A 26942-nucleotide genomic window follows, 5' to 3' on the forward strand; every position below is an offset into this window, starting at 1 on the left:
CTAGCTGACAGAGAAGTGATAAGAACAAAATACAGAATGAGATATAATTCTTTATCATATCCAATGGGGGAATTTTCTTTGCTTGATTATATATATTTAGTTTGGAGGGTTTTATTTTTGTTGCTATTGCTCATTTGGGAGGAGGGGAGGACAAGAGAGGAACAAGGGGAGGGAGAAAAAAATAAACACTTGTTAATTTTTTTAATATTATAAGGTAGACATAAATTTCTGATTGGCTTCCGGGAACCCTCCACACTGCTGAAATCACAAGGCCTGACCTCCCCCGACAAAAAAAGAAGAAATGCTTCCCTATAACCATCCCTGTCCTCACTTAGAAAATCATTGCTGCCCACCTTGACACAACAGAAAGGACTCCCTTTAGCCTCTTCTTTTTCTTATGGTTGAGAAAAAGAGCCCAAGGAACTCCATCTATTCTCTTTTCTCCTTCCCTTGACTTTCATCTGCTGAAGACTTCTGCCCTGCCTCTCCAAAGAGCTGGCAACAGACGTTTGCAAGCCTGAAGGAAATCTATAAGGCCCCACCTCCCCTGAGAGCACAGGGTGGCCAAACCCCGTTGCTGCTCTGCAATGCCCTTAAAGGGCCCTTTCCACTGCCTGTATAAAAGGAGAGTGCAGAGGAGAAAGTGCTACCCAGGCATCCAGCAGAAGCAATAAGGACCACAGGAGCAGCTGCTACAGCCCATGTTATGGCAAATGAAGTAAAAGTCATCCTCTTGCCCCTGAAAGGGGGCCATCCTCCTGCAGGTAGGCTGACCTCTGACCTGCAAGCAGCTCATGGCCTACTGTTGCTGCTGCGCTGGGTTTCCTCATTCACTCTTTTCAGATCTAGAACTTCACCCACAGAAGCAGAGACTTCTGAACCTTTCAGAGGATGTTTTTAAAAATTCATGCCCTTTGATTTCGTCTGGTGTCTTCAGGCTTCTTGGCACCTACATGAAATCAGCATCATATGATTCTTTTGTAAGATAAATACTGACTATTTTCAGAGGAAATTTGAAATTGTGGCAAGTCAAGGGAGGATAGTATGAGTTGGGTCTGAACTTCCCTTCCCTGCTGACCCTCCGATGTGTTAAGAGCATCCTCAACTGGCCAATGAGGTTTGTTGCTATGGAAACCTTCCTCCCAGGGTCCAGGTTATAGGACTCCATTGGCTCATAGATGTAGTGCTAGAAAAGAGCTCAGAGGCTGTCTAGTCCAACCCATCATTCTATAGTTGAAGAAACTGAGGCTCAGGGAAATTTTAATGACTTACCCAAGTCACAGAACTATCAGAGGCAGAATTTGAACCTAGGTCAGTAAACCAGCATTTATTAAGCACTTACTTTGTGCCAAGAACTTTGACACGTGGGGGACACCAAGGAAGGTAAAAACCTAGCTCCTGCCTTCAAGGAGCTCACATTCTACTGGAGGAGATAATGTGCAAATAACTGCAAGATAACATGCAAATAAGTTTACAGTGTAAATGAGAGGCAGCCAGTGTCAGAGGGAAGGATACTAGGTCCTCTGGTCCAGAACAGGTGCCTTTTCCTTCCTGAACCATATTCCCTGAGGCACCTGTGTGGACAGCATCTGAGGGAACCAGACCTAGCCAGACTTTAGAAGACCTCTACTGGCTCCAGATCCTAGGAGCTTATGATTTGTACATATAAGAAGCAGCTTCTAACCCCCAGAATGCATCATATGTTTCTCCTCCTCTTCAGCCTCTGGGTGGGCAAAGTTAAGAATGGTATAGGAAGCTGTGAAATGTCTTTTGATGAGTACGCAAGCACAAGGGGGCCAACTTGAAAAGACGGCTCCCTAGGTATTTTGCAAAGCATCGCACATTTTTTCCCCACATCTGCTATTTATAACAACCTGCTGAAAGCATGGAAATCAGTTCTATTGTAACTCATCTGCATGTGCATATGGATGGGCAACAGCCAAGAAGCCTATTTTTAGGGAGGCCTCTTTCCTTGTGGTGCTGGCATTCTTAATTTCTTCTAAAAGAAATTCTGAAAAGCTCAATGTCTGTGTGCTTTGTTATATCATCTAAGGCCTGGAGATGCCTCCCTTCCCTGATGCAATCGTCTACAAATTGGTCACCAAGTGGCACCAGAGAGATAGTCGGACCACCAAAGAGATGAAGGAAAAGACTAAAGTTCAGGGGTTTGCCACTGGTCACCTAGCTAGCAGAATCAGGTGCTGAAACTTTTATTTCTGAGATCTGCTACAACATAAGAGGAGCTAGGTAGAACAGTGGCTAGAATGCTAGGTCTGGAATCAGGAAGACCTGAGTTCAAATATGATCTCAGATACTTACTAGCTGTGTGACCCTGGGCAAGTCACTTAAACTTGTTTGCCTCAGTTTCCTCATCAGGAAAATGAGCTGCAGAAGGAAATGGCAAACCACTCCAGTATCTTTGCCAAAAAAAAAACACCAAAGGGGCTTACAAAGTGTCAGAAACAACTGAAATGACTGAACAACAAAAAGAACATAAGCTCCTCGAAGAGGCATTTTGTCTTTTTATCCCCATTTCTAGCACAGTCCTTGATACACAGTAAGTATTTAATACATGTTTGTTAAATTAAATTCAATTTTAAAGTTTTAATTCCACACATCCTATAACAACAAAAACTGTAAATAGTTGTAAAGTTATTTAAATATATGTAATAATCAATATATCTCTATATTTGAAGACAATTCAGCTAATTCAGTCACGGATTATAGAGACTATTCCCATTCATGCAGCCATCTGCTTAAAAACCAAGAGATGAAAGTAAAAATATTATTAAAATAGAAAGTCCAAAATTAGAATTGACTAAATTATAATGTACCCATGAGAAGCTTTGTAATGCAGTGAAAAGTGCATGAGATGTGAGGTCAGAAGACCAGGGTTCAAATCCTAGCTCTGCCACTTGCTAATATATAAACTTGAACTGTTATTTAGCTCTCTAGGTCTCAGTTTCCCAATTTGTAAAAAGAGTCGATTGGACTAGGTGACTTCTAAGGTTCTTCCTAACTCCAGAATTATGATTCTATGATTCTATAGACACAACAAAACGGAGATTTGATGAAAATCCTTGTATTTTCTGAGGACAATGGTATAATGCATTGAATACAGCTGAACTTACAGTCAGAAAACTCTAGGTTCAAATCCTACCTTAGATACTCACTAGCTGTGTGATCTGAGGTAACTTCCTGGAGCCTCAGTTTGCCCATCTATATAACGGAGATAAAAATATATCTACCATGTACTTCACAAGAGTGCTGTAAGAAGTACATGGAACAGCAATTTACAAATGCTAAAACACTCCGGAAAAGCCAACTCTGTTATTCTGTCCTGCAGGGAAGTCACTGTCCTTTGGCTTGGCAGTTACTTTGATTATAACAAATTCCTACTCTGTCATTTACTATGTATTACCCTTTCTGGATCTTAATTTCCTCATTTGTAAAACAGGAAGGGTGGACTAGATGGCCTCTGAGGTGCTTCCAGGACTACCTCTATGAGGCTCTGATTTTTTTGTGTCTAAGGTCTGAAGATGTTCCTTGCGGGGTGATGCAACAGACAGTGATCACATAATAGCTATCATAATAACTAGCATTTATATAGCACTTTAAGGTGTGCAAAGAGATTTAGGGAAAGAAAGGGAATAAGCTTTTGGTTAAGTGCCTACTATGTGCCATGTGCTAAATTTATGTGGGTGGTGCGTGCATGTGTATATGCATAGATATGCATAAATTATCTCATTTGATTCTCACAACAACCCTGAGAGATAAGAGCATTATTATCTCCACTTAACAGATGAGAAAACTGAGGCAAACAGAAGTTAAGTCTAAGGTTAAGGTCAAGCGAGAGTCACGCAGCTAGGAGGTCTGTGAATGTGAAATCTGAGAATGGATTTGAACTCAGGTCTTCCTGACTCCAAGACTACTGCTATGTCCACTGAGCCACCTAACTGCCTATCCAAGGTCAAGAAGTTTCTTGGAATTTTTGACCTGATCATTGAGAGTTAAATGATAGAACCTTATAAATGATGACTTGAAATGGAGGTCTTATAAACTCATTACTGTACTCAGACATTAGACTTCAATAATACTGGGCACCAAGGTCTGAATGATTCTGTGTTAGTCACTACTAGAATAGAACAGAAAGGAAGGAAGGAAGGAAGGAAGGAAGGAAGGAAGGAAGGAAGGAAGGAAGGAAGGAAGGAAGGAAGGAAGGAAGGAAGGAAAGAAGGAAGAAAGAAAGAAAGAAAGAAAGAAAGAAAGAAAGAAAGAAAGAAAGAAAGAAAGAAAGAAAGAAAGAAAGAAAGGAAAGAAGAGAGAGAGAAAGAGAGAGGGAGGGAGAGAGGGAAGAAAGAAAGAAGAAAGCAGGAAGGAAGGAAGGAAGGAAGGAAGAAAAAGAAAGAAAGAAAGAAAGAAAGAAAGAAAGAAAGAAAGAAAGAAAGAAAGAAAGAAAGAAAGAAGGAAGGAAGGAAGGAAGAAAGAAAGATTCTATATTCTGAAAGATACTCACAAATGCACAGTGGAAAATAAACTCTACAGAGAAGACAGTCTGACTGTAACTCTCCCCTCCTGATAGGTGCTAAGAGCTGGGTGGCTTCACTTCTACATAGACATAAATATCTTATATTGCACTACAGCTAACCACAGTTAAATTTGTGCTATAAAACAGGAACACATTAAATGTGAATACATTAGGAGGCCCAGGCTGTATTCAGTAAAGCTTAGCTTTGAATTTCCTGTCTCTGTTGCTTTTAGTTTCAAAAGAACCACATTACTTCAACAACATCAAAAGCAACAAAAATTGTACTTAGCAAGCACCCTGGGGAGACCAAATACATGATAAAGAGCAAAGAAGAATAGAGTCGGTGAATAGTTACATAGCTAAGTAACTGTTTGGTTTGGTGTTGAATAAGGGACCCGCTGAGGGTTATTCCACTGAACTCCTAAACAAACCGAGAGCCCTCTATGTCACTAGGAGGCATTTTGGTACAGTGGAAAGATAAAAATTCCAAAGGAAGGCCTTTTTCTATCACTTAGTGACAATCAATCCACAAGCATTGATTAAGTGCCTACTGCATCCAAGCACTGGGAATACAAATGATAATTGCTAACATTTCTGTAACCCTTAAGTTTGCAAAGGGCTCATTACGCATTACCTCATCTGATCCTCACAAAAAACCTTTGAGGTAGGTACTGTTATTATCCCCATTTTACAGATGAGGGAAACTGAGGCTGAAAAAAAAGTAAGTGACTTAGCCAGGATCACACAGCTACTAAGTACCTGAGACAAGGGTCAAACTTAGGACTTCTCGAGTCCAAGTCCAGCCCTCTATCCTCACTGTCCTCAAGGAGCTTCCATTCTATTGGACAATTCATTGTAAGAGGAAGTGTAGTAGAAAGAGTGCTGGATTTGGAATCAGAAGTTGTTGTTCAGTCGTTTCAGTCGTGTCTGACTTCATGACCTCATTTGGAGTTTTCTTGGCAAAGATACTTATTGGTCATTTCTTTCTCCAGGTCATTTTATAGATGGGGAAACTGAGGCAAACAGGGTTAAGTAACTTGCCCAAGGTCGCACAGCTAGTAAGAGTCAGAACACCTAAGTGCAAATACTGGTTCAGACACTAACTGTGTGACCTTAGGCAGGTTGTTTAATTTCTGTAGTAAACTAGATGATCTATAAAGGCCCTTATGGTTCTAGGATCTTTTGATCCTGCCACTTTGTAGAAAGTGGGGAGCTCACCAGGGTAAGGTTAGGAGGGAGAAGGGCATAGGTATTTGTATAGCACCTACTACGTGCCAGGTATTGTGATATATATATATATATATATATATATATATATATATATATATATATACACATATACATATGTGTGTGTATGTATGTGTGTATGTGTATATCATACATACAATATTTTGCAAGTATAAATATATATAATATTTTATAAATATTATCACAACAATCCTGGGGAGGTAGGTGCTGTTACTATCCCCATTTCACATTTGAAGAAACCAAGGCAAACAAAGGTTAAGTAACTTCCCCAGAGTCATACAGCTAGCAAGTGTCTAAGGCCGAACTTGAATTCAGGTCTTCCTGACTCCAGGTCTAGCTTTCTACCCACTGGAGCCACCTAGTTGCCTCACAAAAGTATATGTGGTATGATGCAGAATCAGGGCTGATGCTGGGAATAAACTGGGCAAAACAGCAGCTGCTTAAAGAGTCGGCTCCAAGAAAAAAACTGGGGCTTTCAGTGATATACTGGTGAAACCTATCACAGGAAGTTATGTGTGTGGATTCAGGAAAGGAGTCCAAGAGAACCATTCCCCAACCCAAAGAAGGTTGCAGCCAATGATGATTCAGGGAGGATGGAGAGAGGCTAGTTTGAAGAGAGTCCTATAGGTCCTATTGAGCGTGTTCAAAACTGACTGAAAAGCACCCAGTACGAATGAATAATAATTTACAATCATTTGACCCTTGATAAAAGACTTCAAATAGAAGGTATTGGTTGCAAATCTAAAATATGTACAAAACCTTGGATTTATGCTTTTTTAAAAAACATGCATAATGTCTTCCTGGGTAGGAAGAATTGCACCTAATTTTTTTCCTTCCTTATTTTGATCACTGCCAACCAGAAAATGCCAAGCAAAGTGACCTTGGCTAAGTCATGTGATTTTTCTATGCTTCACTTTTCTCATGCATAAAAGAAGTGAGTAGGACTGGGTGATTTCTGAGGCCCTCTCCAACTCTCTTATATTCTCTAAAGAAATTTCAGCCTAAAGAGTTACACGCATACTTTGAGTTTGGACTTTCCCTAAGATGTAAACTCTTGCAAAAATAGTTTTGGAATTAAAGTATGTTCATTCAAAACCTGAACAGTTGTGCTGTTAATAAGCAAGGCTGATGTGAGTAACACAGCAAAATTTTATTTTCTATAGAGAATTTAAAGTTTTCAAAAGTAGTCATTGAAAAAGCCCAACTTTCCTCCTCCCAATTTCCCCTTTTTGGGAAAAGTGAGATCATTGGGTTAGTGTTGGTAATAAAATGAGTGCCATTTGAAAGTTGAATATTGTTTTTTCAAAGTCTTGCTCTAAGGATCAAAACCTTACTTTGATGATCTACAATTTTATTGGCGTGAGTACTCCCTCCTTATAACGCAGCGATCATCCTGAGTCACTATAGCCTTTCTGGCGTTCAGCCTCTCCAAGTTTGGCAAGCAGATGCAGGAATCCATTATTCAGTTTGTACTGAAACCTCAGCAGCTTGGTCAGACCTACAGGATCCCAGGGCTACCTTGATGCCACAATGAGTCATTGGAGTCAGACATTAGGAAAGGAAGAAAACACAGGGCATTGAATGGGGACTTAGGACACCTGGGTTCCAACTGCCATGTAAACAGCTCAAAATAGACCTTACCTGATGCTAAGCTATGTTGTCAAGAAATGTCTGTTGAATAAACTTAGTTAATCAGATCCCCAGAGGTTTTCTTAATGGCGATGACAGAGTGTGACTGGTATTTCTAGCAGAGTTTGATAAATGAACCCTAACAACTCAGATGGGAGGCTTCCGTTTCATCCAATTTATTCACCCACATGTATGTATCGTGGCTATAACCTCTGCACCTCAATCTATCCATCTGTAACATAGAAATAATGTCTGATTTAAAGAGATAACTTTAGAACAAATATAATTATGTAGTTAAGCATGTACTTTAGAAAATCAATGGTATTATAAAAACATAAGAGATCATTATTGTATCTAAGGCTTCCCTACCATAAACTATGAATCTCTACTAAGGAAGGAAAGAAGGGAAACACAAATAAGCAACTGCTACGTGCCAGGCACAGCGCTAAGCACCTTACAAATATTATCTCATTTGACTCTCACAACAACCTGGGAGGTAAGAGTTTATCCTCATTCACAGATGAGAAAACTAAGGCAAACAGAGATTAATTCACGTGCCTAGGGTCACACAGCTAATAAGTATCTGAGGTTGGATTTGAACTAGAGTCTTCTTAACTCCTGGCCCAGTGCTCTAGCTACTGCACTGCCTATGACAGAAAGAATTCCAAGTTCTAGGACTGGACCAAAGTACTTATCTGGGTAAATTTTTGCAAAGTATTTGCACGTCAGTCATGTTAAAAATGAATACACCTACCATTCCTGGAATTCTTTTTTTATTTGTTTAACTGTTTTGCTTGATTTGATTCTTTGGACTTGTGATTGCAACCTTGTGGGCATTCCTCCCATTGATACAGATCACAATGCTTCCAGATCTTTTCATCAAGTACAACCCCTGTCTATATGTTATCATGAATCCCTCACAGGCACTGGAGCCTTCTTGCTCTTTGAGTAGCTCAGGGATACTAACCCACCAGTTAGAATTTCCATCTGTTGTCTCTCATTCTATTCATTTGAGCAACCAACCTCCTCATACTAATAATAACAATAGACAATATTTATATAGTTCTTTAAGTTTTATAAGGGGCTTTGCATATAGTATCTTAGCCCAGTTTGTAGCTTTCATCATATCTTACTCTTCTTTCTACACACAAGTTGTCGCTGTTTGCTTATACCAACCTTGCATTTTTCCACTGTCCTTTGAGTTGTTTGTAATTTTAATTCTTCTGCAATCATGGTGTTCATTAATTCCCAGGCAAACAGATCATTGGAAGAACGTTGCTGCTAATGAAATAGTTTCTCCCCCCCCCCCCCCGCTCCCCAAGTTTTGATTAAAGGGGCCATTCCTTGATTAACTTCTTAAAGATGCCTATTCACTGAATGGGTGTTACCTCACTCAAAGTGAGAACCTGAAAAGACCTTGGCCTGAAAGGGCCAGGGTCTCCCAATGTATCCTGAGTCATTTCCAGTCATCCTGGTGAGTATCAGGCCACTGGACCCAAATGGATCTTGAAGAGAAAGTGAGGCTGGTGACTTTATTCAGCCCTCCCTCACTCAAATCAAAGTCAACTGCAAGGTCATGTCATCATTTCCCTGATGTCATGGTCCTCTTCAAGAAAGAAGGACAAACACAACAACAACAACCCCCTCCCCCCGCCCCAAGCAAGCAATAGTTTAGGATCAGTGAAGGCAGGGCAGTTTCCTAGGCTTTCTTGAAAGTCTGACTTGATCTTCTCCCGTTTTCTACTTAACCTGGAGCATAGCTCATTATCTATGTGCAGCACTGTCCAAGATACACATATATATGGACTAATTTGGCGAGCTTTTCTTCAAACTGTGTGTTATTTAAGTAACATGTATTCTTCATCCACTGTTTTTTAGTGTGGATAGTTAAACAAAATCCATGTGAAATACTATGGATTTCACTTAGGAGTCTTTACAGAATTCCAGGGCTTGTGCAATTATTATGACTACCTACAAATAAGAACATTAAAAAAAACCTTAGGCAATAAATAACAAAACTTTTTTGTTTATCTGTCCCCCAAAACACTGAGGAAAATATACTTGCCGCATGACACTTCACTTAATATGTTAGATCATTAAACAAGGTTTTTCTATAGTGATATCTATCAATACAATTCAACAAGCATTTATTAAACCATGGAGTCTTATACGATTTTAATATTTGTATGAAAGGTACCATATCTGAAGAGAGTATTCAATGCTGCTATTTATTCTGTTGAAGCAAATGCTTTCTTCAAGTCAATGAACAATAAACACAACAGGACCTTGTGTTCTCTATCCTTCAGTCAGTTTGTTGGCCTTAAAAATTTGGTGGCCTGTTGTAGAAAATTGCCTGTAACTACTTGCCTATTTCCTATCTTCAAAGACAGGCTCCGTGTATACAGACCATTCTCATAAAGATTTAATAGGGATGTTTTCCCCAAAATTGCTTTTTAATGTTTTGGGAACAATATTGCTCATTCTCTGTCCTAAGTTCTTAAGAAGAGAAGAGGGTGTGAGGGAGAGGGAATGAGGAATGAGAAAGGAAGGGAGATTCTATACTAGAACAATAGAATATTAACACAAAAAGGAACGTGAGGCATCATTTAGTCCAAATTTCCATTGTCTACAAACTTTTTGTCAGGGAACATGTACTTAAGTTGGCAAGGGACCAGAGGTATGCTAACCAGCTTAGAAGAGACCATTATTAAATTTTCAATTTGTTTATACCTTAATGTTTACACTTTGGGTAGCTAGATGGCACAGTGGACAGAGCACTGGGCTTGGAATACGGGAAGACTCATCTTCCTGAGCTCAAATTCATCCTCAGATACTTATGTGACCATGGGAGAGTCACTGAACCCTGTTTGCCTCAGTTTCCTCATTTAAAGAAGGAGATGTCACACCACTCCAATATCTTTGCCACGAAAACTTCAAATGGGGTCATGAGAAGTTGGACACGACTGAAATGACTCAACAACATAACCTCAGAAATCAGCAATTGCTTTAAATCAAGGCTTGATTTGTTGTTTTGTTGATTGTCAGAACTTAAGAAATGTAACAATAGGGGTGGAGCCAAGATGGCAGCTGGTAAGCAGGAACTAGAGTGAGCTCCATACCCGAGTCCCTCCAAAAACCTATAAAAAATGGCTCTGAACCAATTCTAGAATGGCAGAACCCACAGAACAGCAGAGGGAAGCAGGGCTCCAGCCCAGGACAGCCTGGATGGTGTCTGGGTGAGGTCTATTCCACACGGAGCTGGGAGCTGGGAACGGAGTGGAGCAGAGCCCAGCCTGAGCAGCGTGGAACAACCAAACTTGGAGTCGGGCGGATGGGGCCCCTAGAGCCCTGAATATGTGAGCTGTGGCAGTTACCAGACCCCTTGACCCACAATCACCAAAGACTGCTGAGAAGGTTAGTGGGAAAAGCTGCGGGAGTAGAAGGAGTTCGTGGTTCAGCTTCCAGCCTCTGGGGCAGCGGAGGTGGGGCAGCTACAGCTGTTGTTACTTCCAGCTTCAGGCCCACCTGGTGGGAGGAATTAAGTGGCGGATCAGAGCAGGAGTGCAACAGCCTGCTGAAGATCTAAGCCCAGTCTGGACTGGGGGTTCTTGGGGAAGGAGTAGTGCGGGTCTGACAGAGCTGGCACCTCCCCCCCAAACGTGGAACATAGAACTCGTTAGTCTACAAGCAGTCATACCCCACTGAAAAACTCAAGGGTCAAGTTAGTTGGTTGGGAATATGGCCAGGCAGCGAAAACGCACCCAGATTCAGTCTCAGACTTTGGATTCTTTCTTTGGTGACAAAGAAGACCAAAACATACAGCCTAAAGAGGACAACAAAGTCGTAGAGCCTACAACAAAAGCCTCCAAGAAAAACATGAACTGGCCCCAGGCCATAGAAGATCTCAAAAAGGATTTGGAAAAGCAAGTTAGAGAAGTAGAGGAAAAATTGGGAAGAGAAATGAGAAGGATGCGAGAAAACCATGAAAAACAAGTCAATGACTTGCTAAAGGAGACCCAAAAAAATACTGAAAAATACACTGAAGAAAACAACACCTTAAAAAACAGACTAACTCAAATGGCAAAAGAGCTCCAAAAAGCCAATGAGGAGAAGAATGCCTTGAAAGGCAGAATTAGCCAAATGGAAAAGGAAGTCCAAAAGACCACTGAAGAAAATACTACCTTAAAAATGAGATTGGAGCAAGTGGAAGCTAGTGACTTTATGAGAAATCAGGATATTATAAAACAGAACCAAAGGAATGAAAAAATGGAAGACAATGTGAAATATCTCCTTGGAAAAACCACTGACCTGGAAAATAGATCCAGGAGAGAGAATTTTAAAATTATTGGACTACCTGAAAGCCATGATCAAAAAAAGAGCCTAGATACCATCTTTCAAGAAATTATCAAGGAGAACTGCCCTGATATTCTAGAGCCACAGGGCAAAATAGAAATTGAAAGAATCCATCAATCACCTCCTCAAATAGATCCCAAAAAGAAATCTCCCAGGAATATTGTCACCAAATTCCAGAGCTCCCAGATCAAGGAGAAAATACTGCAAGCAGCCAGAAAGAAACAATTTGAGTATTGTGGAAACCCAATCAGAATAACCCAAGATCTGGCAGCTTCTACATTAAGAGATCGAAGGGCTTGGAATGCGATATTCCGGGGGTCAATGGAGCTAGGATTAAAACCTAGAATCACCTACCCAGCAAAACTGAGTATCATGTTCCAAGGCAAAATATGGATTTTCAATAAAATAGAGGACTTTCAAGCTTTCTCAGTGAAAAGACCAGAACTGAATAGAAAATTTGACTTTCAAACACAAGAATCAAGAGAAGCATGAAAAGGTAATCAAGAAACGGAAATTGCAAGGGACTTACTAAAGTTGAACTGTTTTGTTTACATTCCTACATGGAAAGATGATGAGTATGATTCATGAGACCTCAGTATTAGGGTAGTTGAAGGGAATATGCATATATATATATATGTGTGTGTGTGTGTGTGTTTATGTATATATATAAGTGAATGTGTATGTATATATCTATGTGTCTATGTATGTATGTGTATGTATATGTACATATATGTGTGTGTTTATATATATGTATGTATATATATATATATATATATATGTAAAAGAGAGAGAGCAGACACAGGGTGAGTTGAAGAGGAAGGGAAGATATCTAAAAGAAATAAAATGAAATTAAGGGATGAGAGAGCAACATACTGAGAGAGGGAGATAGGGAAAGATAGAATGGGGTGGATTATCTCACATAAAGGTGGCAAGAGGAAGCAGTTCTGTGGGAGGAGGGGAGAGGACAGGTGAGGGGGGAATGAGTGAACCTTGCTCTCATCAGATTTGGCCTGAGGGGGAATACCATACATACTCAATTGGGTATCTTACCCCACAGGAAAGAAGAGGGAGGAAGATAAAAAAAATAAAAGGGGGGGGATGATGGAGGGGAGGGCAGATGGGGGTGGAGGTAATCAAAACAAACACTTTGGAAAGGGGACAGGGTCAAGGGAGAAAATTCAATAAAGTGGGATGGGTTGGGAAGGAGCAAAATGTAGTTAGCCTTTCACAACATGAGTATTGTAGAAGGGTTATACATAATGATACATGTGTGGCCTAGGTTGAATTGCTCGACTTCTTAGGGAGGGTGGGTGGGAAGGGAAGAGGGGAGAGAATTTGGAACTCAAAGTTTTAAAATCAGATGTTCAAAAACAAAAAAAGTTTTTGCATGCAACTAAAAAACAAGATACACAGGCAATGGGGCGTAGAAATTTATCTTGCCCTACAAGAAAGGAAGGGAAAAGGGGATGAGAGGGGAGGGGTGAGATAGAGGGGAGGGCTGACTGGGGGAACAGGGCAACCAGAATATAAGCCATCTTGGAGTGGGGGGGAGGGTAGAAATGGGGAGAAAATTTGTAATTCAAACTGTTGTGAAAATCAATGCTGAAAACCAAATATGTTAAATAAATAAATTTAAATTAAAAAAAAAGAAATGTAACAATACAGATCAAATTTAAAAGTATGTGCATGCATTCCCATGCCCCCACCCCTTGTTAAACATTTACCAGCACACAACCTTGCATTACTCTATAAATATTGCTTAAGCTCAGAAAGCGCAATAGAAAGCTCAGAAAATGAAGTCATCTCCAGACCGAAGGCCTGGTGACTAAAAGCTAAGTATAATAATACCTAACATTTATATTGTACTTTAAGGTTTGCAAAGTGCTTTATATCCATTATCTCATTTGAGCCTCACAACATCCCAGCAAGGAATTTACTACATACCTATCATTCCCTGTCATTCTTTTTAAAAGCTTCAATTCTCAGGAAATTCTTCTAAAAATTGAGTCAAAATTTATATCCTTAACATTTCTATGTATTGGTGCTAATTCTGACTTCTGAAATTATAGAAAATATCTAGGGGCTCTTCTGCAAAATTATCATGGAAAGAATGGCAGCCCTTGAATCAGGAGGACTGGGCTTGAATCCCAGCCATGACACATATTAGCTTTATGACCTTGAAGAAGCCTCTTTAACTTGTCTGAACCCCAGTTTTCTGATCCATAAAATAGGGTTAATTATGACTCCATCCCATGCTTCTCCTTCAACAGATTGCTTCCTCTGTTGCCTTCTCACTATAGACTGGTTTGGGGTTGTCATCTCTGGGAAGAGCCTTAGGTACTCAACCCATGTGGTGGTTCTTTTAATGTATTAGATTTTATTATTTTCATTTCTATGTTTGAATAAATGACTGTCTACAGCTAAACTTTACTTGTGTGATGATTGAAAATTGCTGAGAGACAGAGTTTCTGGCTAAATTATAACCAATTTCATTAACTATGTCTAGAAAGCAGTCAACAAAATAGGCTTATCGTTCCCCTTGGTGAACAAAGAGAGCAAGCCTGTCAAACCTTCAACATTTATAAAGTCTTTTGACAAGGGGGTGCACCTGAGGGCAACTCTGATTGGTTAACAAATAATGAGCAAATGAATATTATAATGACAGGTGGACTTATTCTAGCAAGGATCTTAAAATATGTGACACTGAGCAGTCAGTCTTGGTCAAAGAGCCATCAATATTCATATCACCCGTTTGACACAAGGGAGAATCCACATTTTCTCAGACCTGTCAGAGTAAAACATAATGAGTAGGAATCCACCCATTCACCTAAACTTAGAATTTCTTTACTGTGTTTGATTAGATCTTAGCCTTCCTGGTGGGTCAGTCTTTGCCCAAGATTTCCCACACTGGTGGATTTCTGGAAGAGGAAGTAGAAAAGGGGAAAATTCTTGGTCCTAATTCAATAGGTATTAAATACAAGAGAGAAATAATTATTTCTCTCACTTGGGTGGTCAACTCTTATGCCATGCTTACAGTTATATTCCATTGAAACAAAGAAGAAAGGGGAAAAGGAAAAGTTTTCTTAGTAGTTTGTGGCAGAGTCAAAAATCTAATTGTATAAATGCACACAGGCCACACCACTAAACTGAAGAAATAAGTACTAATACCCGTAAAAAGAACAGTTAGGGAATAGAAGTTGAGTGGAGCACCTGAGAACCAGGGAAGAGCTGGGGACTGGAATTACCAAAGTCTTGTTATTGAAAAAGATCAAGCAAGAGGAAAGCAGACCCACCCCTTCCACCCCACCCCTCAGCACTTGGAGGAGAGGTCCATTTACCACAGGTGTTTCTCCCTTCCATGACGTCTACAAGAGCAAGTTTGGAAGTCAGGTGGCTGGTCTGGGAGCCATTACTACTCCTATAAGTCTTGGGCTTAGGGTCCTAGGCTTTTTCCATGAGGTTGTGAAGGGAGATGATGATCAAGGTGGTAGCAATGGTTGAACTCACCTGGCTTATGCCACCTCTTATCTCTCCCTCAAAGTGCCTTGCTACTTCAGCGAGGATGGCTTGCCTGCCCTGTGTATTTCTGGACTCTTAAGAAAAGGTTTCATTCTAGATCTGTAGACTGAATGAGAAGATATAATTTTACTCGTACTTTCCTTTTAGTCTTGTCCTTTGAGTTTTCCTTTTATATGAACATCTAATTGGAATCCAAAGTAGACAAGGTACACCAGAAAAGCCCCCTTTTCTCTTGTGTGAGTGAACCTAGCAGAATTCCAACATAAATCACGTAGGCATTGAATGAAGAATTCCTTGGTCTTTTCAGAAGTGCTTTCAGGAATAGGATAGGTTTTCTTCATTTTTGATATCTTTTAAATAGTTATAGAAAGCTACAGATATTACATATCTACAAGAAAAATTAATGAATTCAAACAAATCTACATATATTCAGGTTTTTTTATCTGACTGCTTTTGAATTCATAGGTTTCCTGAGCATAAAGGAAAAAAAAGAATTTGATTTGACATGTTCACTAAAATAGGTTATTCTTTCTCACAAGTTGATTTCATCTGACATTGTTCAACACTTGAATTGTTGTTGTTAGGTCATCTGTAGCCTAATTAGTGCTAATTGGTTTTGCGAATGGCATGATTATTAATGCAATGTAATTAAGTTAGAACATTTATGTCTGAGTTTTTTTGGGTCTGCATCATAATGAGGGGTGGTCCTTTTGTTTATAGGCACCTATGCTGAATGAAACCCATGTTATCATGACTTTAGGTACATCCCACATTATTTGGTCTTCAGAAACCTTGGCTAAAAAAGATGCCAGCTAAAAAATGGAGATACCACATCACAATTCCCAATCACTACTATGCAAAAACATGGTTAGATAACAATTTTTTTCTCAAGTAGAATGCCTGAGTGAATCTGTATGAATCTGAGTGAATGAATCTTGTCTCTATTGCTTACTCTGTCTAACCTTGCAGAAGTCATTTAATCTCTCGTCTGTTGTTCATCTATAAAACGGGATTGGTCTAGATCACAGGTATGAAGGGCCTACCTGTTGCATGCAGCCACAACAACACTCAGAGTAGGCTGAACCAGATTAAAACATAATTGGGAAATGTTTAACAAAATAAAAATACAACAAAACATAGATAATGTTAATTTGTAGTTTTCTAAGTCAATATCTGACCCTCATTTCTATTTGAGTTTGGCACCGCTCACCTACCCCAGACTCCCTACCCCTCTTCCAATCTCACCCTAGCCGTCATCATGGAGGGGAGAAATACCTGTTGTCTTCTAAAGGAGGGAAAGAAACTCGGTTCTATGAACCTACTGCGTGCCAGGTCCTATGCTAAGTGCTTTACAAGTATTATTTCATTTGATCCTTACAACAACCCTGGGAGAGAGATGCTATATTATCCCCATTTCAGAGCTGAGGAAACGGAGTCAGATAGAGATTAAGTGACTTGCCCAGGGTCACAGAGCTAGTAAGTGTCTGAGGCATAATTTGAACTCACATCATTCGGACTCCAGGCTCCATTGAACCACCTTGCTGCCTTATGATTAATTAGGATTTTATTTCCCAAATATAGGGCCATAAATTTAGAAGTTAGAGCTCAGACGCCAGCTTGTCCAATCCCCTCATTTTACAGCCCAGGGAGATTAAGGAACTTGCCTAAAAATCACAAAGGTAGTAAGTAGGATCTGAACCCTGATTCCTTAGTGAGGGTTCTTTCCATTGTACTGTGCTGCCTTGCAGCAAAATCCCTGAGATTTGTCTATTTTTTTTTTGGTTCTTCTAACCACGTTACTGGGAGAAGACAAACAAGTGGGCTACAGAGACTATTTTTTTAAATGAAAGAAGGTTTTCTTTATGCTGTTTTAACACAACTTTACTTCATTACTTTAAGTAAGGCCATAATTTAGTGATCTTTAAAAAAATTTTTTTTAATCTATAATTCTTAAGCTTCAGGCTATCTATTGCTCTAAAGCTGCAATGTTGAAAACCCAAGGCGGTCAGTAAGAAAGCAAACTCCCTGCAGCTCTTCTATGGAGTTCTCACATTTCTGCTCTTTCTCTTTGCAGTCAAAGCAGGAGGAATGAGAGTTTCCAAAAAACAAGAAAATGCAGTTGTGGAGAGAAACGCCAAAAGAGGAGGACTAGAGAAGGCCAGGTAAGGATTGCTTGTCAGGATGCTAACTTTTCCCCACCACACTACCACCTTTAGATTGTAGAGAGGTCTATCAGGCATTCTACTTCCTGGCCCAGATAGGCCTCTTCTTCTTTTGTACTGGATCAGGGAGGGAAATAGTCTCCTTAGAACAAAGGAGAAGAGAGCTGGCTAGTAAGAAATGAGGCAGAGACACAACCTAGATACAGAATCTAGGAAACCTTTGATCTGTGATGTCAGCAGGACTGGGGGGAGAAGGGAAAGAGAATGAGCATTTAATAAGCACCTACTATGTTCCTGCTAATTACTTTGTAAATACAATCTCATTCGATTCTCACAATGACCCTGTGAGGTGGGTGCTATTATTTATGCCCATTTGACAGTTAAGGAAACTGAGGCAGACAAAGGGTAAGTGTTTTACCCAAGGACACACAGCTAGTAAGTTTCTGAGGCTGCATTTGAATTCAGGTCTTCCTGACTCCAGGCCCAGTGCTGAGGCTGTCTGGGAGCTAGAAAGTGACATGAGATTAAAAGGTGAGATCACCTTCAAGGGCTAGCTGCCTTCCATCACTTTGCTATAAACGCTGACATTGACAGAGCGCTTCAGTGTTTATAGTCACTTGTGGTGCTCCCATCAGCCCTGTGAGCTAGGTATAGGTAACCCAGGCGTTATTGATACCATTTTGCAAAGCCCCAGAGAGATGGAGTAACTTGCTCCAATATCTAAGGGGGCAGGAGCTGGGATTAAAACCTCCAACTCCTAGTCCACCTCTTCTCCATTGCCTGCATCCAAAGCTAATGCGGTTCCCTCCATACTATTTTCAGATCACCTCTTAAAATACTGTCCCTAAAGCTTGACCTGCTTTTATAAGATGCTTTGGGGAACAAGACTCCCAAATTTAAAATGAATACTTTTTTGGTTTTAAATTCACCACTCAATTATTTAGAAACTAATGGTCACTATATTTGGCATACCCAGAAGGCATTGAATTTATTTTCCCCTTGCTGATTCTGCCACATCCTTGACACACTACACTATGCCCAGAGCTAAGCAGAGGAAAATTGTTATTTAATTCTGTACACAAGCATCCAGAATAATTCTAAACACCATTTAAGGAAAGAGGGTGAGAGGGGAGGAATAGTGTATTCAGCAGATAATGAAACACAGACCTTGTTACTCCAGGAAGACATCATTATAGAAAATATTCAAGAAAGGCTTGATTAAATTTATGGATGACAGTTTTGTAATGGGGCACTAAAAGAAAAGCAAGGGTATTTAGGGTCCATCCTTTTTAGGTCAACTTTATGGAGGTTTACCACTGTCAGAGACAAAATATGGTATAGAATGGAACATTGGGTATGACCTTTCTTGTTTTCTTGGAAAAAAGAATATTTAAACCTACTCCTTTTAAAATTATTATTTACCTCCCAACCTCTGTTCCATTTTATCTTGAGGAGGAAATATGCTAAAGACTGTTTTCTACATTCTTAAAATAAAGTACCTGTTTGCCACATTAGCAATAGCTATTTAATAAGAGATAATAAAAGAAAAGTAACAATGATATAGCGGAAACGAGTAATTAAATTAAAACCTGTTTCAGCTGAAGTCACCGGTACAAATATAGGACAAGTTAATTATGATAAGCTGTTCTTTTGTCCAGGCCTGGAGTCTGAGAATTAAAAGTCCATGTCTTAGAGGATCTAAACATAAAAAGCCCCTTTGAAATCAGCTAAGTTTAACAGCCTCATTCGGGAGCTAAGACAGCTAAAATACAGAGTTCAAATGGCTTACCCAAATAGTAATTAGAAGAAGTAGGATTTGAATTCAGGCCCTCTAATTTCAGAGGCAATGTTCTTTCCATCATACTCAACTTACATAAAGTACTTACAGTATCTTATATAGTGTATTTACTTTATGTAAGATGGTTATGGGAGCCCATTCTAACATGGTACTGGCTGATAGATCCTAGGGTAACACCAGGCTGTACGCTAATGCTAGAAACTACTTCTGAGTCGCTCACTGTCAGTCAGTGCTGGATTGCCAAGTAGGCACACAAGCACAGTTTCAAACTGTGGTTTCAAACAAGCTGAAGGTACTAATCCTAGGGTGATGAGCAGACTGTTCTTGGAAAGCTCACTAAGGGCTAAGGGAGCGGGAGTATTTGCCTCTGAAGTTGCTCCCAATGGAAATTGAGGAATGGCCAGGGTTAGGAAGCTCTGGCAGCTTGAGACCAGAAGCGGTGGTGCCTAGTATAAGAGTTGTTGGCCTGAACAACCAGAGTTGGAAAAATACGCCCAAAGGAGAAGCAAAATTAGAACCAGGATCAGAGCAAAGAGACTGGGGCCAGGTTCAAGCTAAAGGGGATAAAGCTAAAGTAAAGAGAGGGATGAACTTGACAAAGGGTCCTCTAGGTCCTCAGGTGCAGCCCTTTGACTGAATCCAAATTTCACAGGAGAAATCCCCTTAATAAAAGGATTTGTTCTGTAAAACTTGGACTCAGTCAAAAGGCCAAACCCAAGGACCTGGAGGGCCACATGTGGCCTCAGGGCTGCAGGTTCCCCACTCCTGGATAGAACAAAGATACCATATGGCAAGCAGTTTCCATGATGTTGACTTCAGTCTCACATGGATTTGTCCCATGAGTGCAGGTCTGACTACCCAGTGGCAGGTTCAGAAGGGTCAGGTACCAGAGATTACTGATATCAAGGTGTCCAGCTTGACAAAGCCTGTCAAGGGTCAAAGGCAAAGAGTATGTCCCTATAACATCCACACCAGGCTTCTAGCATGTAGTCTGAGTAGGGCTAAGGGCAAGAGGCTTATCTATATCCTATAGCAAAGTAGTTGGTAATGCCAGTCACTTAAATTCAATGACTATTTAGAAAGTACACATTGTGTGCCAAGCACTGTGCTAATTGCTGGGGATACAAAGAAGGACATAAAATAGACCCTGTCCTCAAAGAACTTACATTCTACTATGATACAACATGCATGCAGATGGTCAGTTAGCCAGTCAATTTATTAAGTACCTACTATGTGACAGACGATGTACTAGAGATAAGTAGCTGCAACAGATACAAATTAAATGCAAACTAATTTCAAGGGGGGTGGGAATCACATAGGAGGTGACCCCTAAGCTGTGTTTTGAAGGAAACAAGAAATGATTAACAGAGATTAGAGGGGGACCACCTGTGCAAAGTCATGTACAAGGAATAGCTAGCCAGCCAGTTTGGCCAAAATGGAGCATACAGGAAGGGGATTAAAATTTAATGAGGCTGGAAGGGGAAGTGGAAGCCATATCGTAGGGAGTTTTAAATGCCTGGTTGAGGAATTTTTAATTTATCCGAGAGGCAATAAGTAGTCACTGAAGATTTTTTTAGTAAAAGGGAACATAGTTTTAAGAGTATCGGTTTGATCAGATTGCACACCATCTTGGGGAGCGGAGAGAGGAGGAAGGGGGAAAAAATTTAGAACTCAAAATCTTATGGAAGTGAATGTTGAAAACTAAAAATTAATTAATTAATCAATTTTAAAAACAAAGAAAATTCCACAAAAAAAAATAACAGTTTGACAGCAGACTGGAGAGGAGATAGGCTGGAAACAGGGAGACCAATTGGGGGAAAGGAAAGAAAGAGGAGAGAATGAGGTTTTATGTACCACCTACTATGTTCCACGTACTGTGCTAAGTGCTTTTACAAATCTTATCTCATTTATTCCTCACAACAACCTTGTGAGGTAGGTACATTTATTATCCCCATTTTACAGTTGAGGAAACTGAGGCAAACAGAAGTAAAGTGACTTACCCAAGGTCACTCAACTAGTAAATGTCTGAGGTTATACAGTATTTGAATTCAGGACTTCCTGACTCCAGGTCCAAAGCTCTATCCCCTGTGCTAGCTGATTACTGCAAGAAAGTTGGAAGGACTGGGAAGCTTACACTACCAATCCATGTGAGAGGTGATGGAAGCCGGTAGAGGCTGAGTGAGCAGAGAGAAGGGATGGATATGGCAGGTATTGTGCTTGTAGAATTGACAAGATTTGGCAACTGATTGGATTTAGGGGTTGAGAGATTGGAAGGAATGAAAGGATGATGAGGCCTTCACAACAAATAGGAAAGTTTGAAGGAGGGGGTAGGGTATTTTCAAAGAAGACATTTTGGACATGTTGAATTTCCAGCAAAAGGGTCCTAATGTGGGACAGCAATTCAAGGGCATAATTAGGACAAGTTATATAGATCTAGCAGTTATCTACAAAGAAATGATCTTTGAACTCCTGGGACCTAGTGAGACAGCACATGGAGAGACTGTGGAGAGAGAAGAAAAGGTTTCAGGTAGAACCTTGGAAAACACCCACACTTAGTGGTCAGGAAGATGAGGATCCTGTAAAGGAGACTGAAAAGAAAAGGTCACACAAGCAGCAGAAAAATCAAGAGAAAGAAGAGTCGTAAGACAAAAGAGGGCAAAGAGGAAGGGGTATCCAAGAGAAAGGGGTGGTTGACAGGCTCAAAAAATACAGAGATGTAAAGTAAAATTAGACTGAGAAAAGATTATTTAATTTTTCAAATAAGAGATCCTTAGTATCCTTAGGTAGATCAGTGTGAGTCAATTAACGGGGTTGGGAGACAGATTTGCAAGGTTTGAGAAATGAGTGGGAGGTAAGGAAGCGGAGGCAATAAGTATAGACCATGATTTCTAGAAGTTTGGTTGTGAAAGGGGAAAATAATAATCAGGCAATCGTTTGAGGGGAAGCCAGGCTCATTTGAAGAGCTTGTGTTTTTTTTTGTTTTGTCTTTTTTAAATAATGAGAGAGATCTGGGTGTGTGTGTACCCATCATGGAAGGAGCCTTGGATAAAGAGAAATAGAAGATGAGAGAAAGGACTGGGGCAAGCTGCTGGAAGAAACAGGAGAGGATAGGCTGAAGAATATAAATGTCAGGGTTACCTCTGGCCAAAAGAAAGACCACTTCTTTATCAGAGACTAGAACAAAGGAGGAGAGAATAGCAGTTAAATAGGGGGTGTGAGGCGTAGAGTAGGAATAAATAGGAGGTCTTCTGCTGAGAGGGAGAAAGGCAGATGATATGAGAAATCTGAGGGCAGAGGAGGTTTGGAATAGCTAAAGCTGGCCACAAAGCAAGATGGCCCAGCTGAGATAAATAAAATCATGACCTGGTTAATTTAGACTTGAAGGAAAGACTTGAATGAAATAATGAAGAGTCAAGTGAGCAGACCAAGAGAATGTTGTATACTGTAACAGCAATATAGTTAGTTCAAAGAATAACTGCGAATGACTAAGCTATTCTGAGCCTTAAAATATTCAAATCAACTACAAAGGATACATGAAGGAAGATGCTATCCACCTCCAGAGAAAGAAATGATGAATAGAAGCATGCATAGTATGGTTTTACATATATGTATATATACATATGTATGTCTGTGTTTGTGGATATGTATATATGTGTGTGCATATATGTGTGTCTGCATATATACATATACATAATATATATTTGTGTTTAATTGTAGCCTTCTTAAGGTTGGTTGGGGTGAAAATAAAACAAAATAAAAAGTGCACAGCAGAGAACAAAAGAAAACCTAGAAGGAAGCACAAAAAAGCTGGGTTGCTTTGAAAACAATATGTAGGATTTATTATATAGGTTTTGGTGAAATGGAAATTTATTGTTTTGTATTGAATCCTGTCATGTTCTGTTATGTACATGGAAATGTTTGGGCTTTTTTTTTCTTTTTTCTTTGTTTTGTATTTAAGTTTAAAATGAATAAAAATGTTCTAAAAATAATTTTTTTAAAAAAAGAAAGTAGATAAGATAAACTTGTTTTTATTTTTGTTTTTTGATAAGATAAATTTGGAGTGAACTCAGCATGGTTTCATGATTTTCTCTGTATTTAACAGTACATATATAGGAGCACAAAAAGTAGATTGTGAGGGTGAAGTAAGGTTGGGGTTTGGCACATGTTGCTAACAATAGGAAGCCAGTGAGAATTCCAAGGGTAGCTGATGTGTGACTGAACTGGTCAAACATGGGTCAAGTTTTGGAAAGGAGGAACATAAGGCTAGAATAGGGAGGGGCAATGGAGTAGAAGAACAGGGAGGCTGGAGGAACTTCGGGTCAAGATGAACACAGGGAATATGTTTAAGGAGAGTGAGGCAGATAGAGACAATGAGATAGGAGATGGTGGTCAGAGAGGAATTGCAAGTTCCCAGCCATGGAGGCAGAGCAGTTATGGATAATTGTCAGATCAAACACATAATCATCCCTGTGTGTAGATGAATGAAGTTGGACTCATAAAAGTTAAGGAGGTTGGCCAAGATGATTGAGAAGAAATCATTGTGTATGTTAAAATCCCCACTTATGAAAGCAAGAGTTGGAGTGAGAAGAAAAACTGGCACCCAGGGTCTGAGTTCTTTGAGAAAAGAGACCTGGAGGTCAGTCGATAACTGTGGGACAGGGAGTGGGACTGAGTGAAAGTTCCATAAAAATGAGAGAGACAAATGAGGATGAAGAGAACAGAGTATGCCTGCTCCTCTTCTTGACCCAGAAGACATGAGAGAAGGAGCATCCAGTTCTGAGGGTGGCCAGTAATGCAGGGTCTTCTCCTGGAGAGCTAGGTTTCCATTAGCCCAGGAATATAGAAGTGTAAAGTGAAGAGATCTAGGACAAAGGGAAGTTTGTTAAGAAACGAGCCAGGTTTCTGGAGGTCACCATGAAATGGATGGGCAGAGGGAAGATATACATCATAGAGGAAAAGAGCTAAGAGTACAGGGAGTGATGGAACTCAGCAAATGTGAACTATGAATGCTGAAGATAAAGGCAGCCAGGAGTTCGCCCGTTTGCATAGAGAAACTGATATGTTGATGGAGGTCCTCAGATTGTAGCCATCTCTTAACATTATCAGGTGGTGAACAGAATCCACAATTCACTGTCAAAGCAAAAGTAAGCAAAACCAGAAGTAGGCCTGATAAAGGAATGTGAGCTGGGCAAAAAACTTACCTCCATCTGCCGCATCTGCTCCCTCAAATGGGCCATTACTCCAGGGCTCTCCAGCTCACCTTTTACATCCTCCTGAATTCCAGACAATTCAAAAGAAGAACCACAAAGTAGCCACAACCACATGAAAGAATGCTGCAGGTTACTAATAATAAGAGAAATGTAAATTAAAACAACTCTGAGGTGTCATCTCATGCCCTGCAAATGGACAAAAATGACAAAAACTGGCAACAGTCAATGTTGGAAGGGATTTGGGAAGAAAGGCACACTAATATATTGCTGTGAAATGGTACAACCATTTTGGAAAACAATTTGGAATTATGCAAATAAACTGATTAAAATGTCTAAACCTTTTGAATCAGAGACCTCCTTACTGGGCTTATACCCCAAGGAAGTCATTGATAAGAAAAAAGGTTCCATATATTCCAAAATATTTATAGCAGCACTTTTTGTGATAGCTAGGAATTGAAAACAAAGTAGAAGTTCATTGACTGGGGAATAGCTAAACAAATTGTGGTACGTGAATGCAATGGAAAATTACTGTGTTATAAGCAATAGATTGGTTAGTTGTCATCCTTCATTCTTAAAGAGGACCAAAATGACATCACTATGTTAGAGTCAAGTTACAGTGTGTCCAACTGTGGCTGATCAGACCAGTAAAAGCTCAGAATTCTCTACTATAGGTCGGGCACAAATAGTCCATGGGAACATGGAGTGGATTCTCTAAATTTGCACATCTTGTGTTTCCTTTGAGCTGTTTCAATTCTGCTTTGGTCATAAAGCACAGAACCTTCTCTGATGTGGCCATGCCATGCTGGGTGGTCCTGTGCCAGCATCAACTTTGTCACACAATCAATTCAAAAGTGTTTAAGAGAGACCTTGAGAGAAATAATTAAGACATTAAGAAATAATGTATGTGATGAATACAAAGAAACATGGAAAGATCTATATGAAGGAAGCAAAGAAAATACTGTGCACAGTGACTACAATTTAAATGGAAACAGCACACCAAAAAGTGTTTCTCAAATGCATAGAGAACTGAGTCAAATTTAGAAAAATACAAACCATTCTCCAATTGATAAATGGTCAAAGGATATGAACAGGCAGTTTTCAGGCAAAGAAATCAAAGCTATCTAAAGTCATGTGAAAAAAATGCTGCAAATCACTATTGACCAGAGAAATGCAAATTGAAACAACTCTGAGGTACCACGTCACACTTATCAAATTGACAAGTATGAAAGAAAGGAAAATGACAAATGTTGGAGAAAATGTGGGAAAATTGGGACACTAATGCACTGTTGGTGGAGTTGTGAACTGATCCAACCATTCTGGAGACCAATTCAGAACTACGCCCAAAGGGCTATAAACTATGTATACCTTTTGACCCAGCAATGCCACTAAGTCTGTATCCCAAAGAGATTTTTTTAAAAGGCTGGAGGGAGGTGGTGAGAAAGGACCTATATGTACATAAATATTTATAGTAGCTCTTTTTGTGGTGACAAAGAATTGGAAACTGAGGGAATGCCCATCAATTGGGGATGGCTGGACAAGTTGTTATATGTGATTGTGATGGAATACTATTGCGTTATGAGAAAGCAGGATGCTTTCAGAAAGAGCTGAAAAGATTTACAGGAACTGATGCAAAGTGAAGTGAACAGAACCAGGAGCACATTGTACACAGTAATATTGTACAATGATCAGCTGTGAATGACTTAGCTATTCTCAGCAACACAATGATCCAAGAGGATTCCAAAGGACTCATGATGAAAAAATGCTATCCCCCTCCATAGAAAGAATTTATGGAGTCTGAATGCAGATTAAAGCATACTATTTTTCACTTTTTTGTGGGGTTTTTTTTTTTTGGTCTATGGTTGTTTTTTTTTTTTTTACTACATGACTAATATGGACATACGTTTTACATAATTGCATATATATATATATATATATATATATATATATATATATATGTGTGTGTGTGTGTGTGTGTGTGTGTGTGTGTGTGTGTGTGTATAACCTATATCAAATTGCTCATCTGGGGAGGAGAGGAAGAAGGGAAGGAGAGAATTTGGAAATGAAATTTTTTAAATGAATGTTAAAAAATGTTTTATATGCAATTGGGAAATTTTTTTAATTTAAAAAAAAACAAGTGGGACATAAATGAAGAGAAATGAGAAGACACCCCAACCTACCCTTTTTGTAGATGGAAGATCCACAGGTGTTACACATGCCCATGTTTTTGTACTTCCTCAATGTATCAATCAGTTGTGCTGACTTTTTTTTTCTCTCTAAAAAAAAAAAAACCCAACCCCCTATTTGTCATACGGGATGGCTCTTGGGGATGAAGATGGGGAGGGATACCTGGGATACTATGGGAATGTAAGAAACAGATAACATCAATTAAATTTTAAAAAATAAATTAATAAATCCCAGGCAACTGAATCTGAGAGACCAAAACCCCTGGTTTGAGACTAACGAGATAAGGTTTGGATAAAATCTGAAGCCCCACT

General features: G+C 39.7%; 1 protein-coding gene across 1 annotated transcript in view; it reads left to right on the forward strand.

Annotated features, from left to right (window-relative positions):
- The first annotated feature begins 654 nt into the window (after positions 1-654).
- DAPL1 (death associated protein like 1) overlaps positions 655-26942 on the forward strand; it is a 40630-nt gene continuing 14342 nt past the window's right edge. Inside the window, exons 1-2 of the mRNA XM_036746787.1 lie at positions 655-764; positions 17352-17439. Of these exons, the coding sequence (XP_036602682.1) occupies positions 707-764; positions 17352-17439 (146 nt within the window). The 5' untranslated portion in view covers positions 655-706. The remainder of the gene's footprint in view (positions 765-17351; positions 17440-26942) is intronic.

This window comes from Trichosurus vulpecula, chromosome 2 (assembly GCF_011100635.1).
Source record: "Trichosurus vulpecula isolate mTriVul1 chromosome 2, mTriVul1.pri, whole genome shotgun sequence".
NCBI classification, from domain to species: Eukaryota; Metazoa; Chordata; class Mammalia; order Diprotodontia; family Phalangeridae; genus Trichosurus; species Trichosurus vulpecula.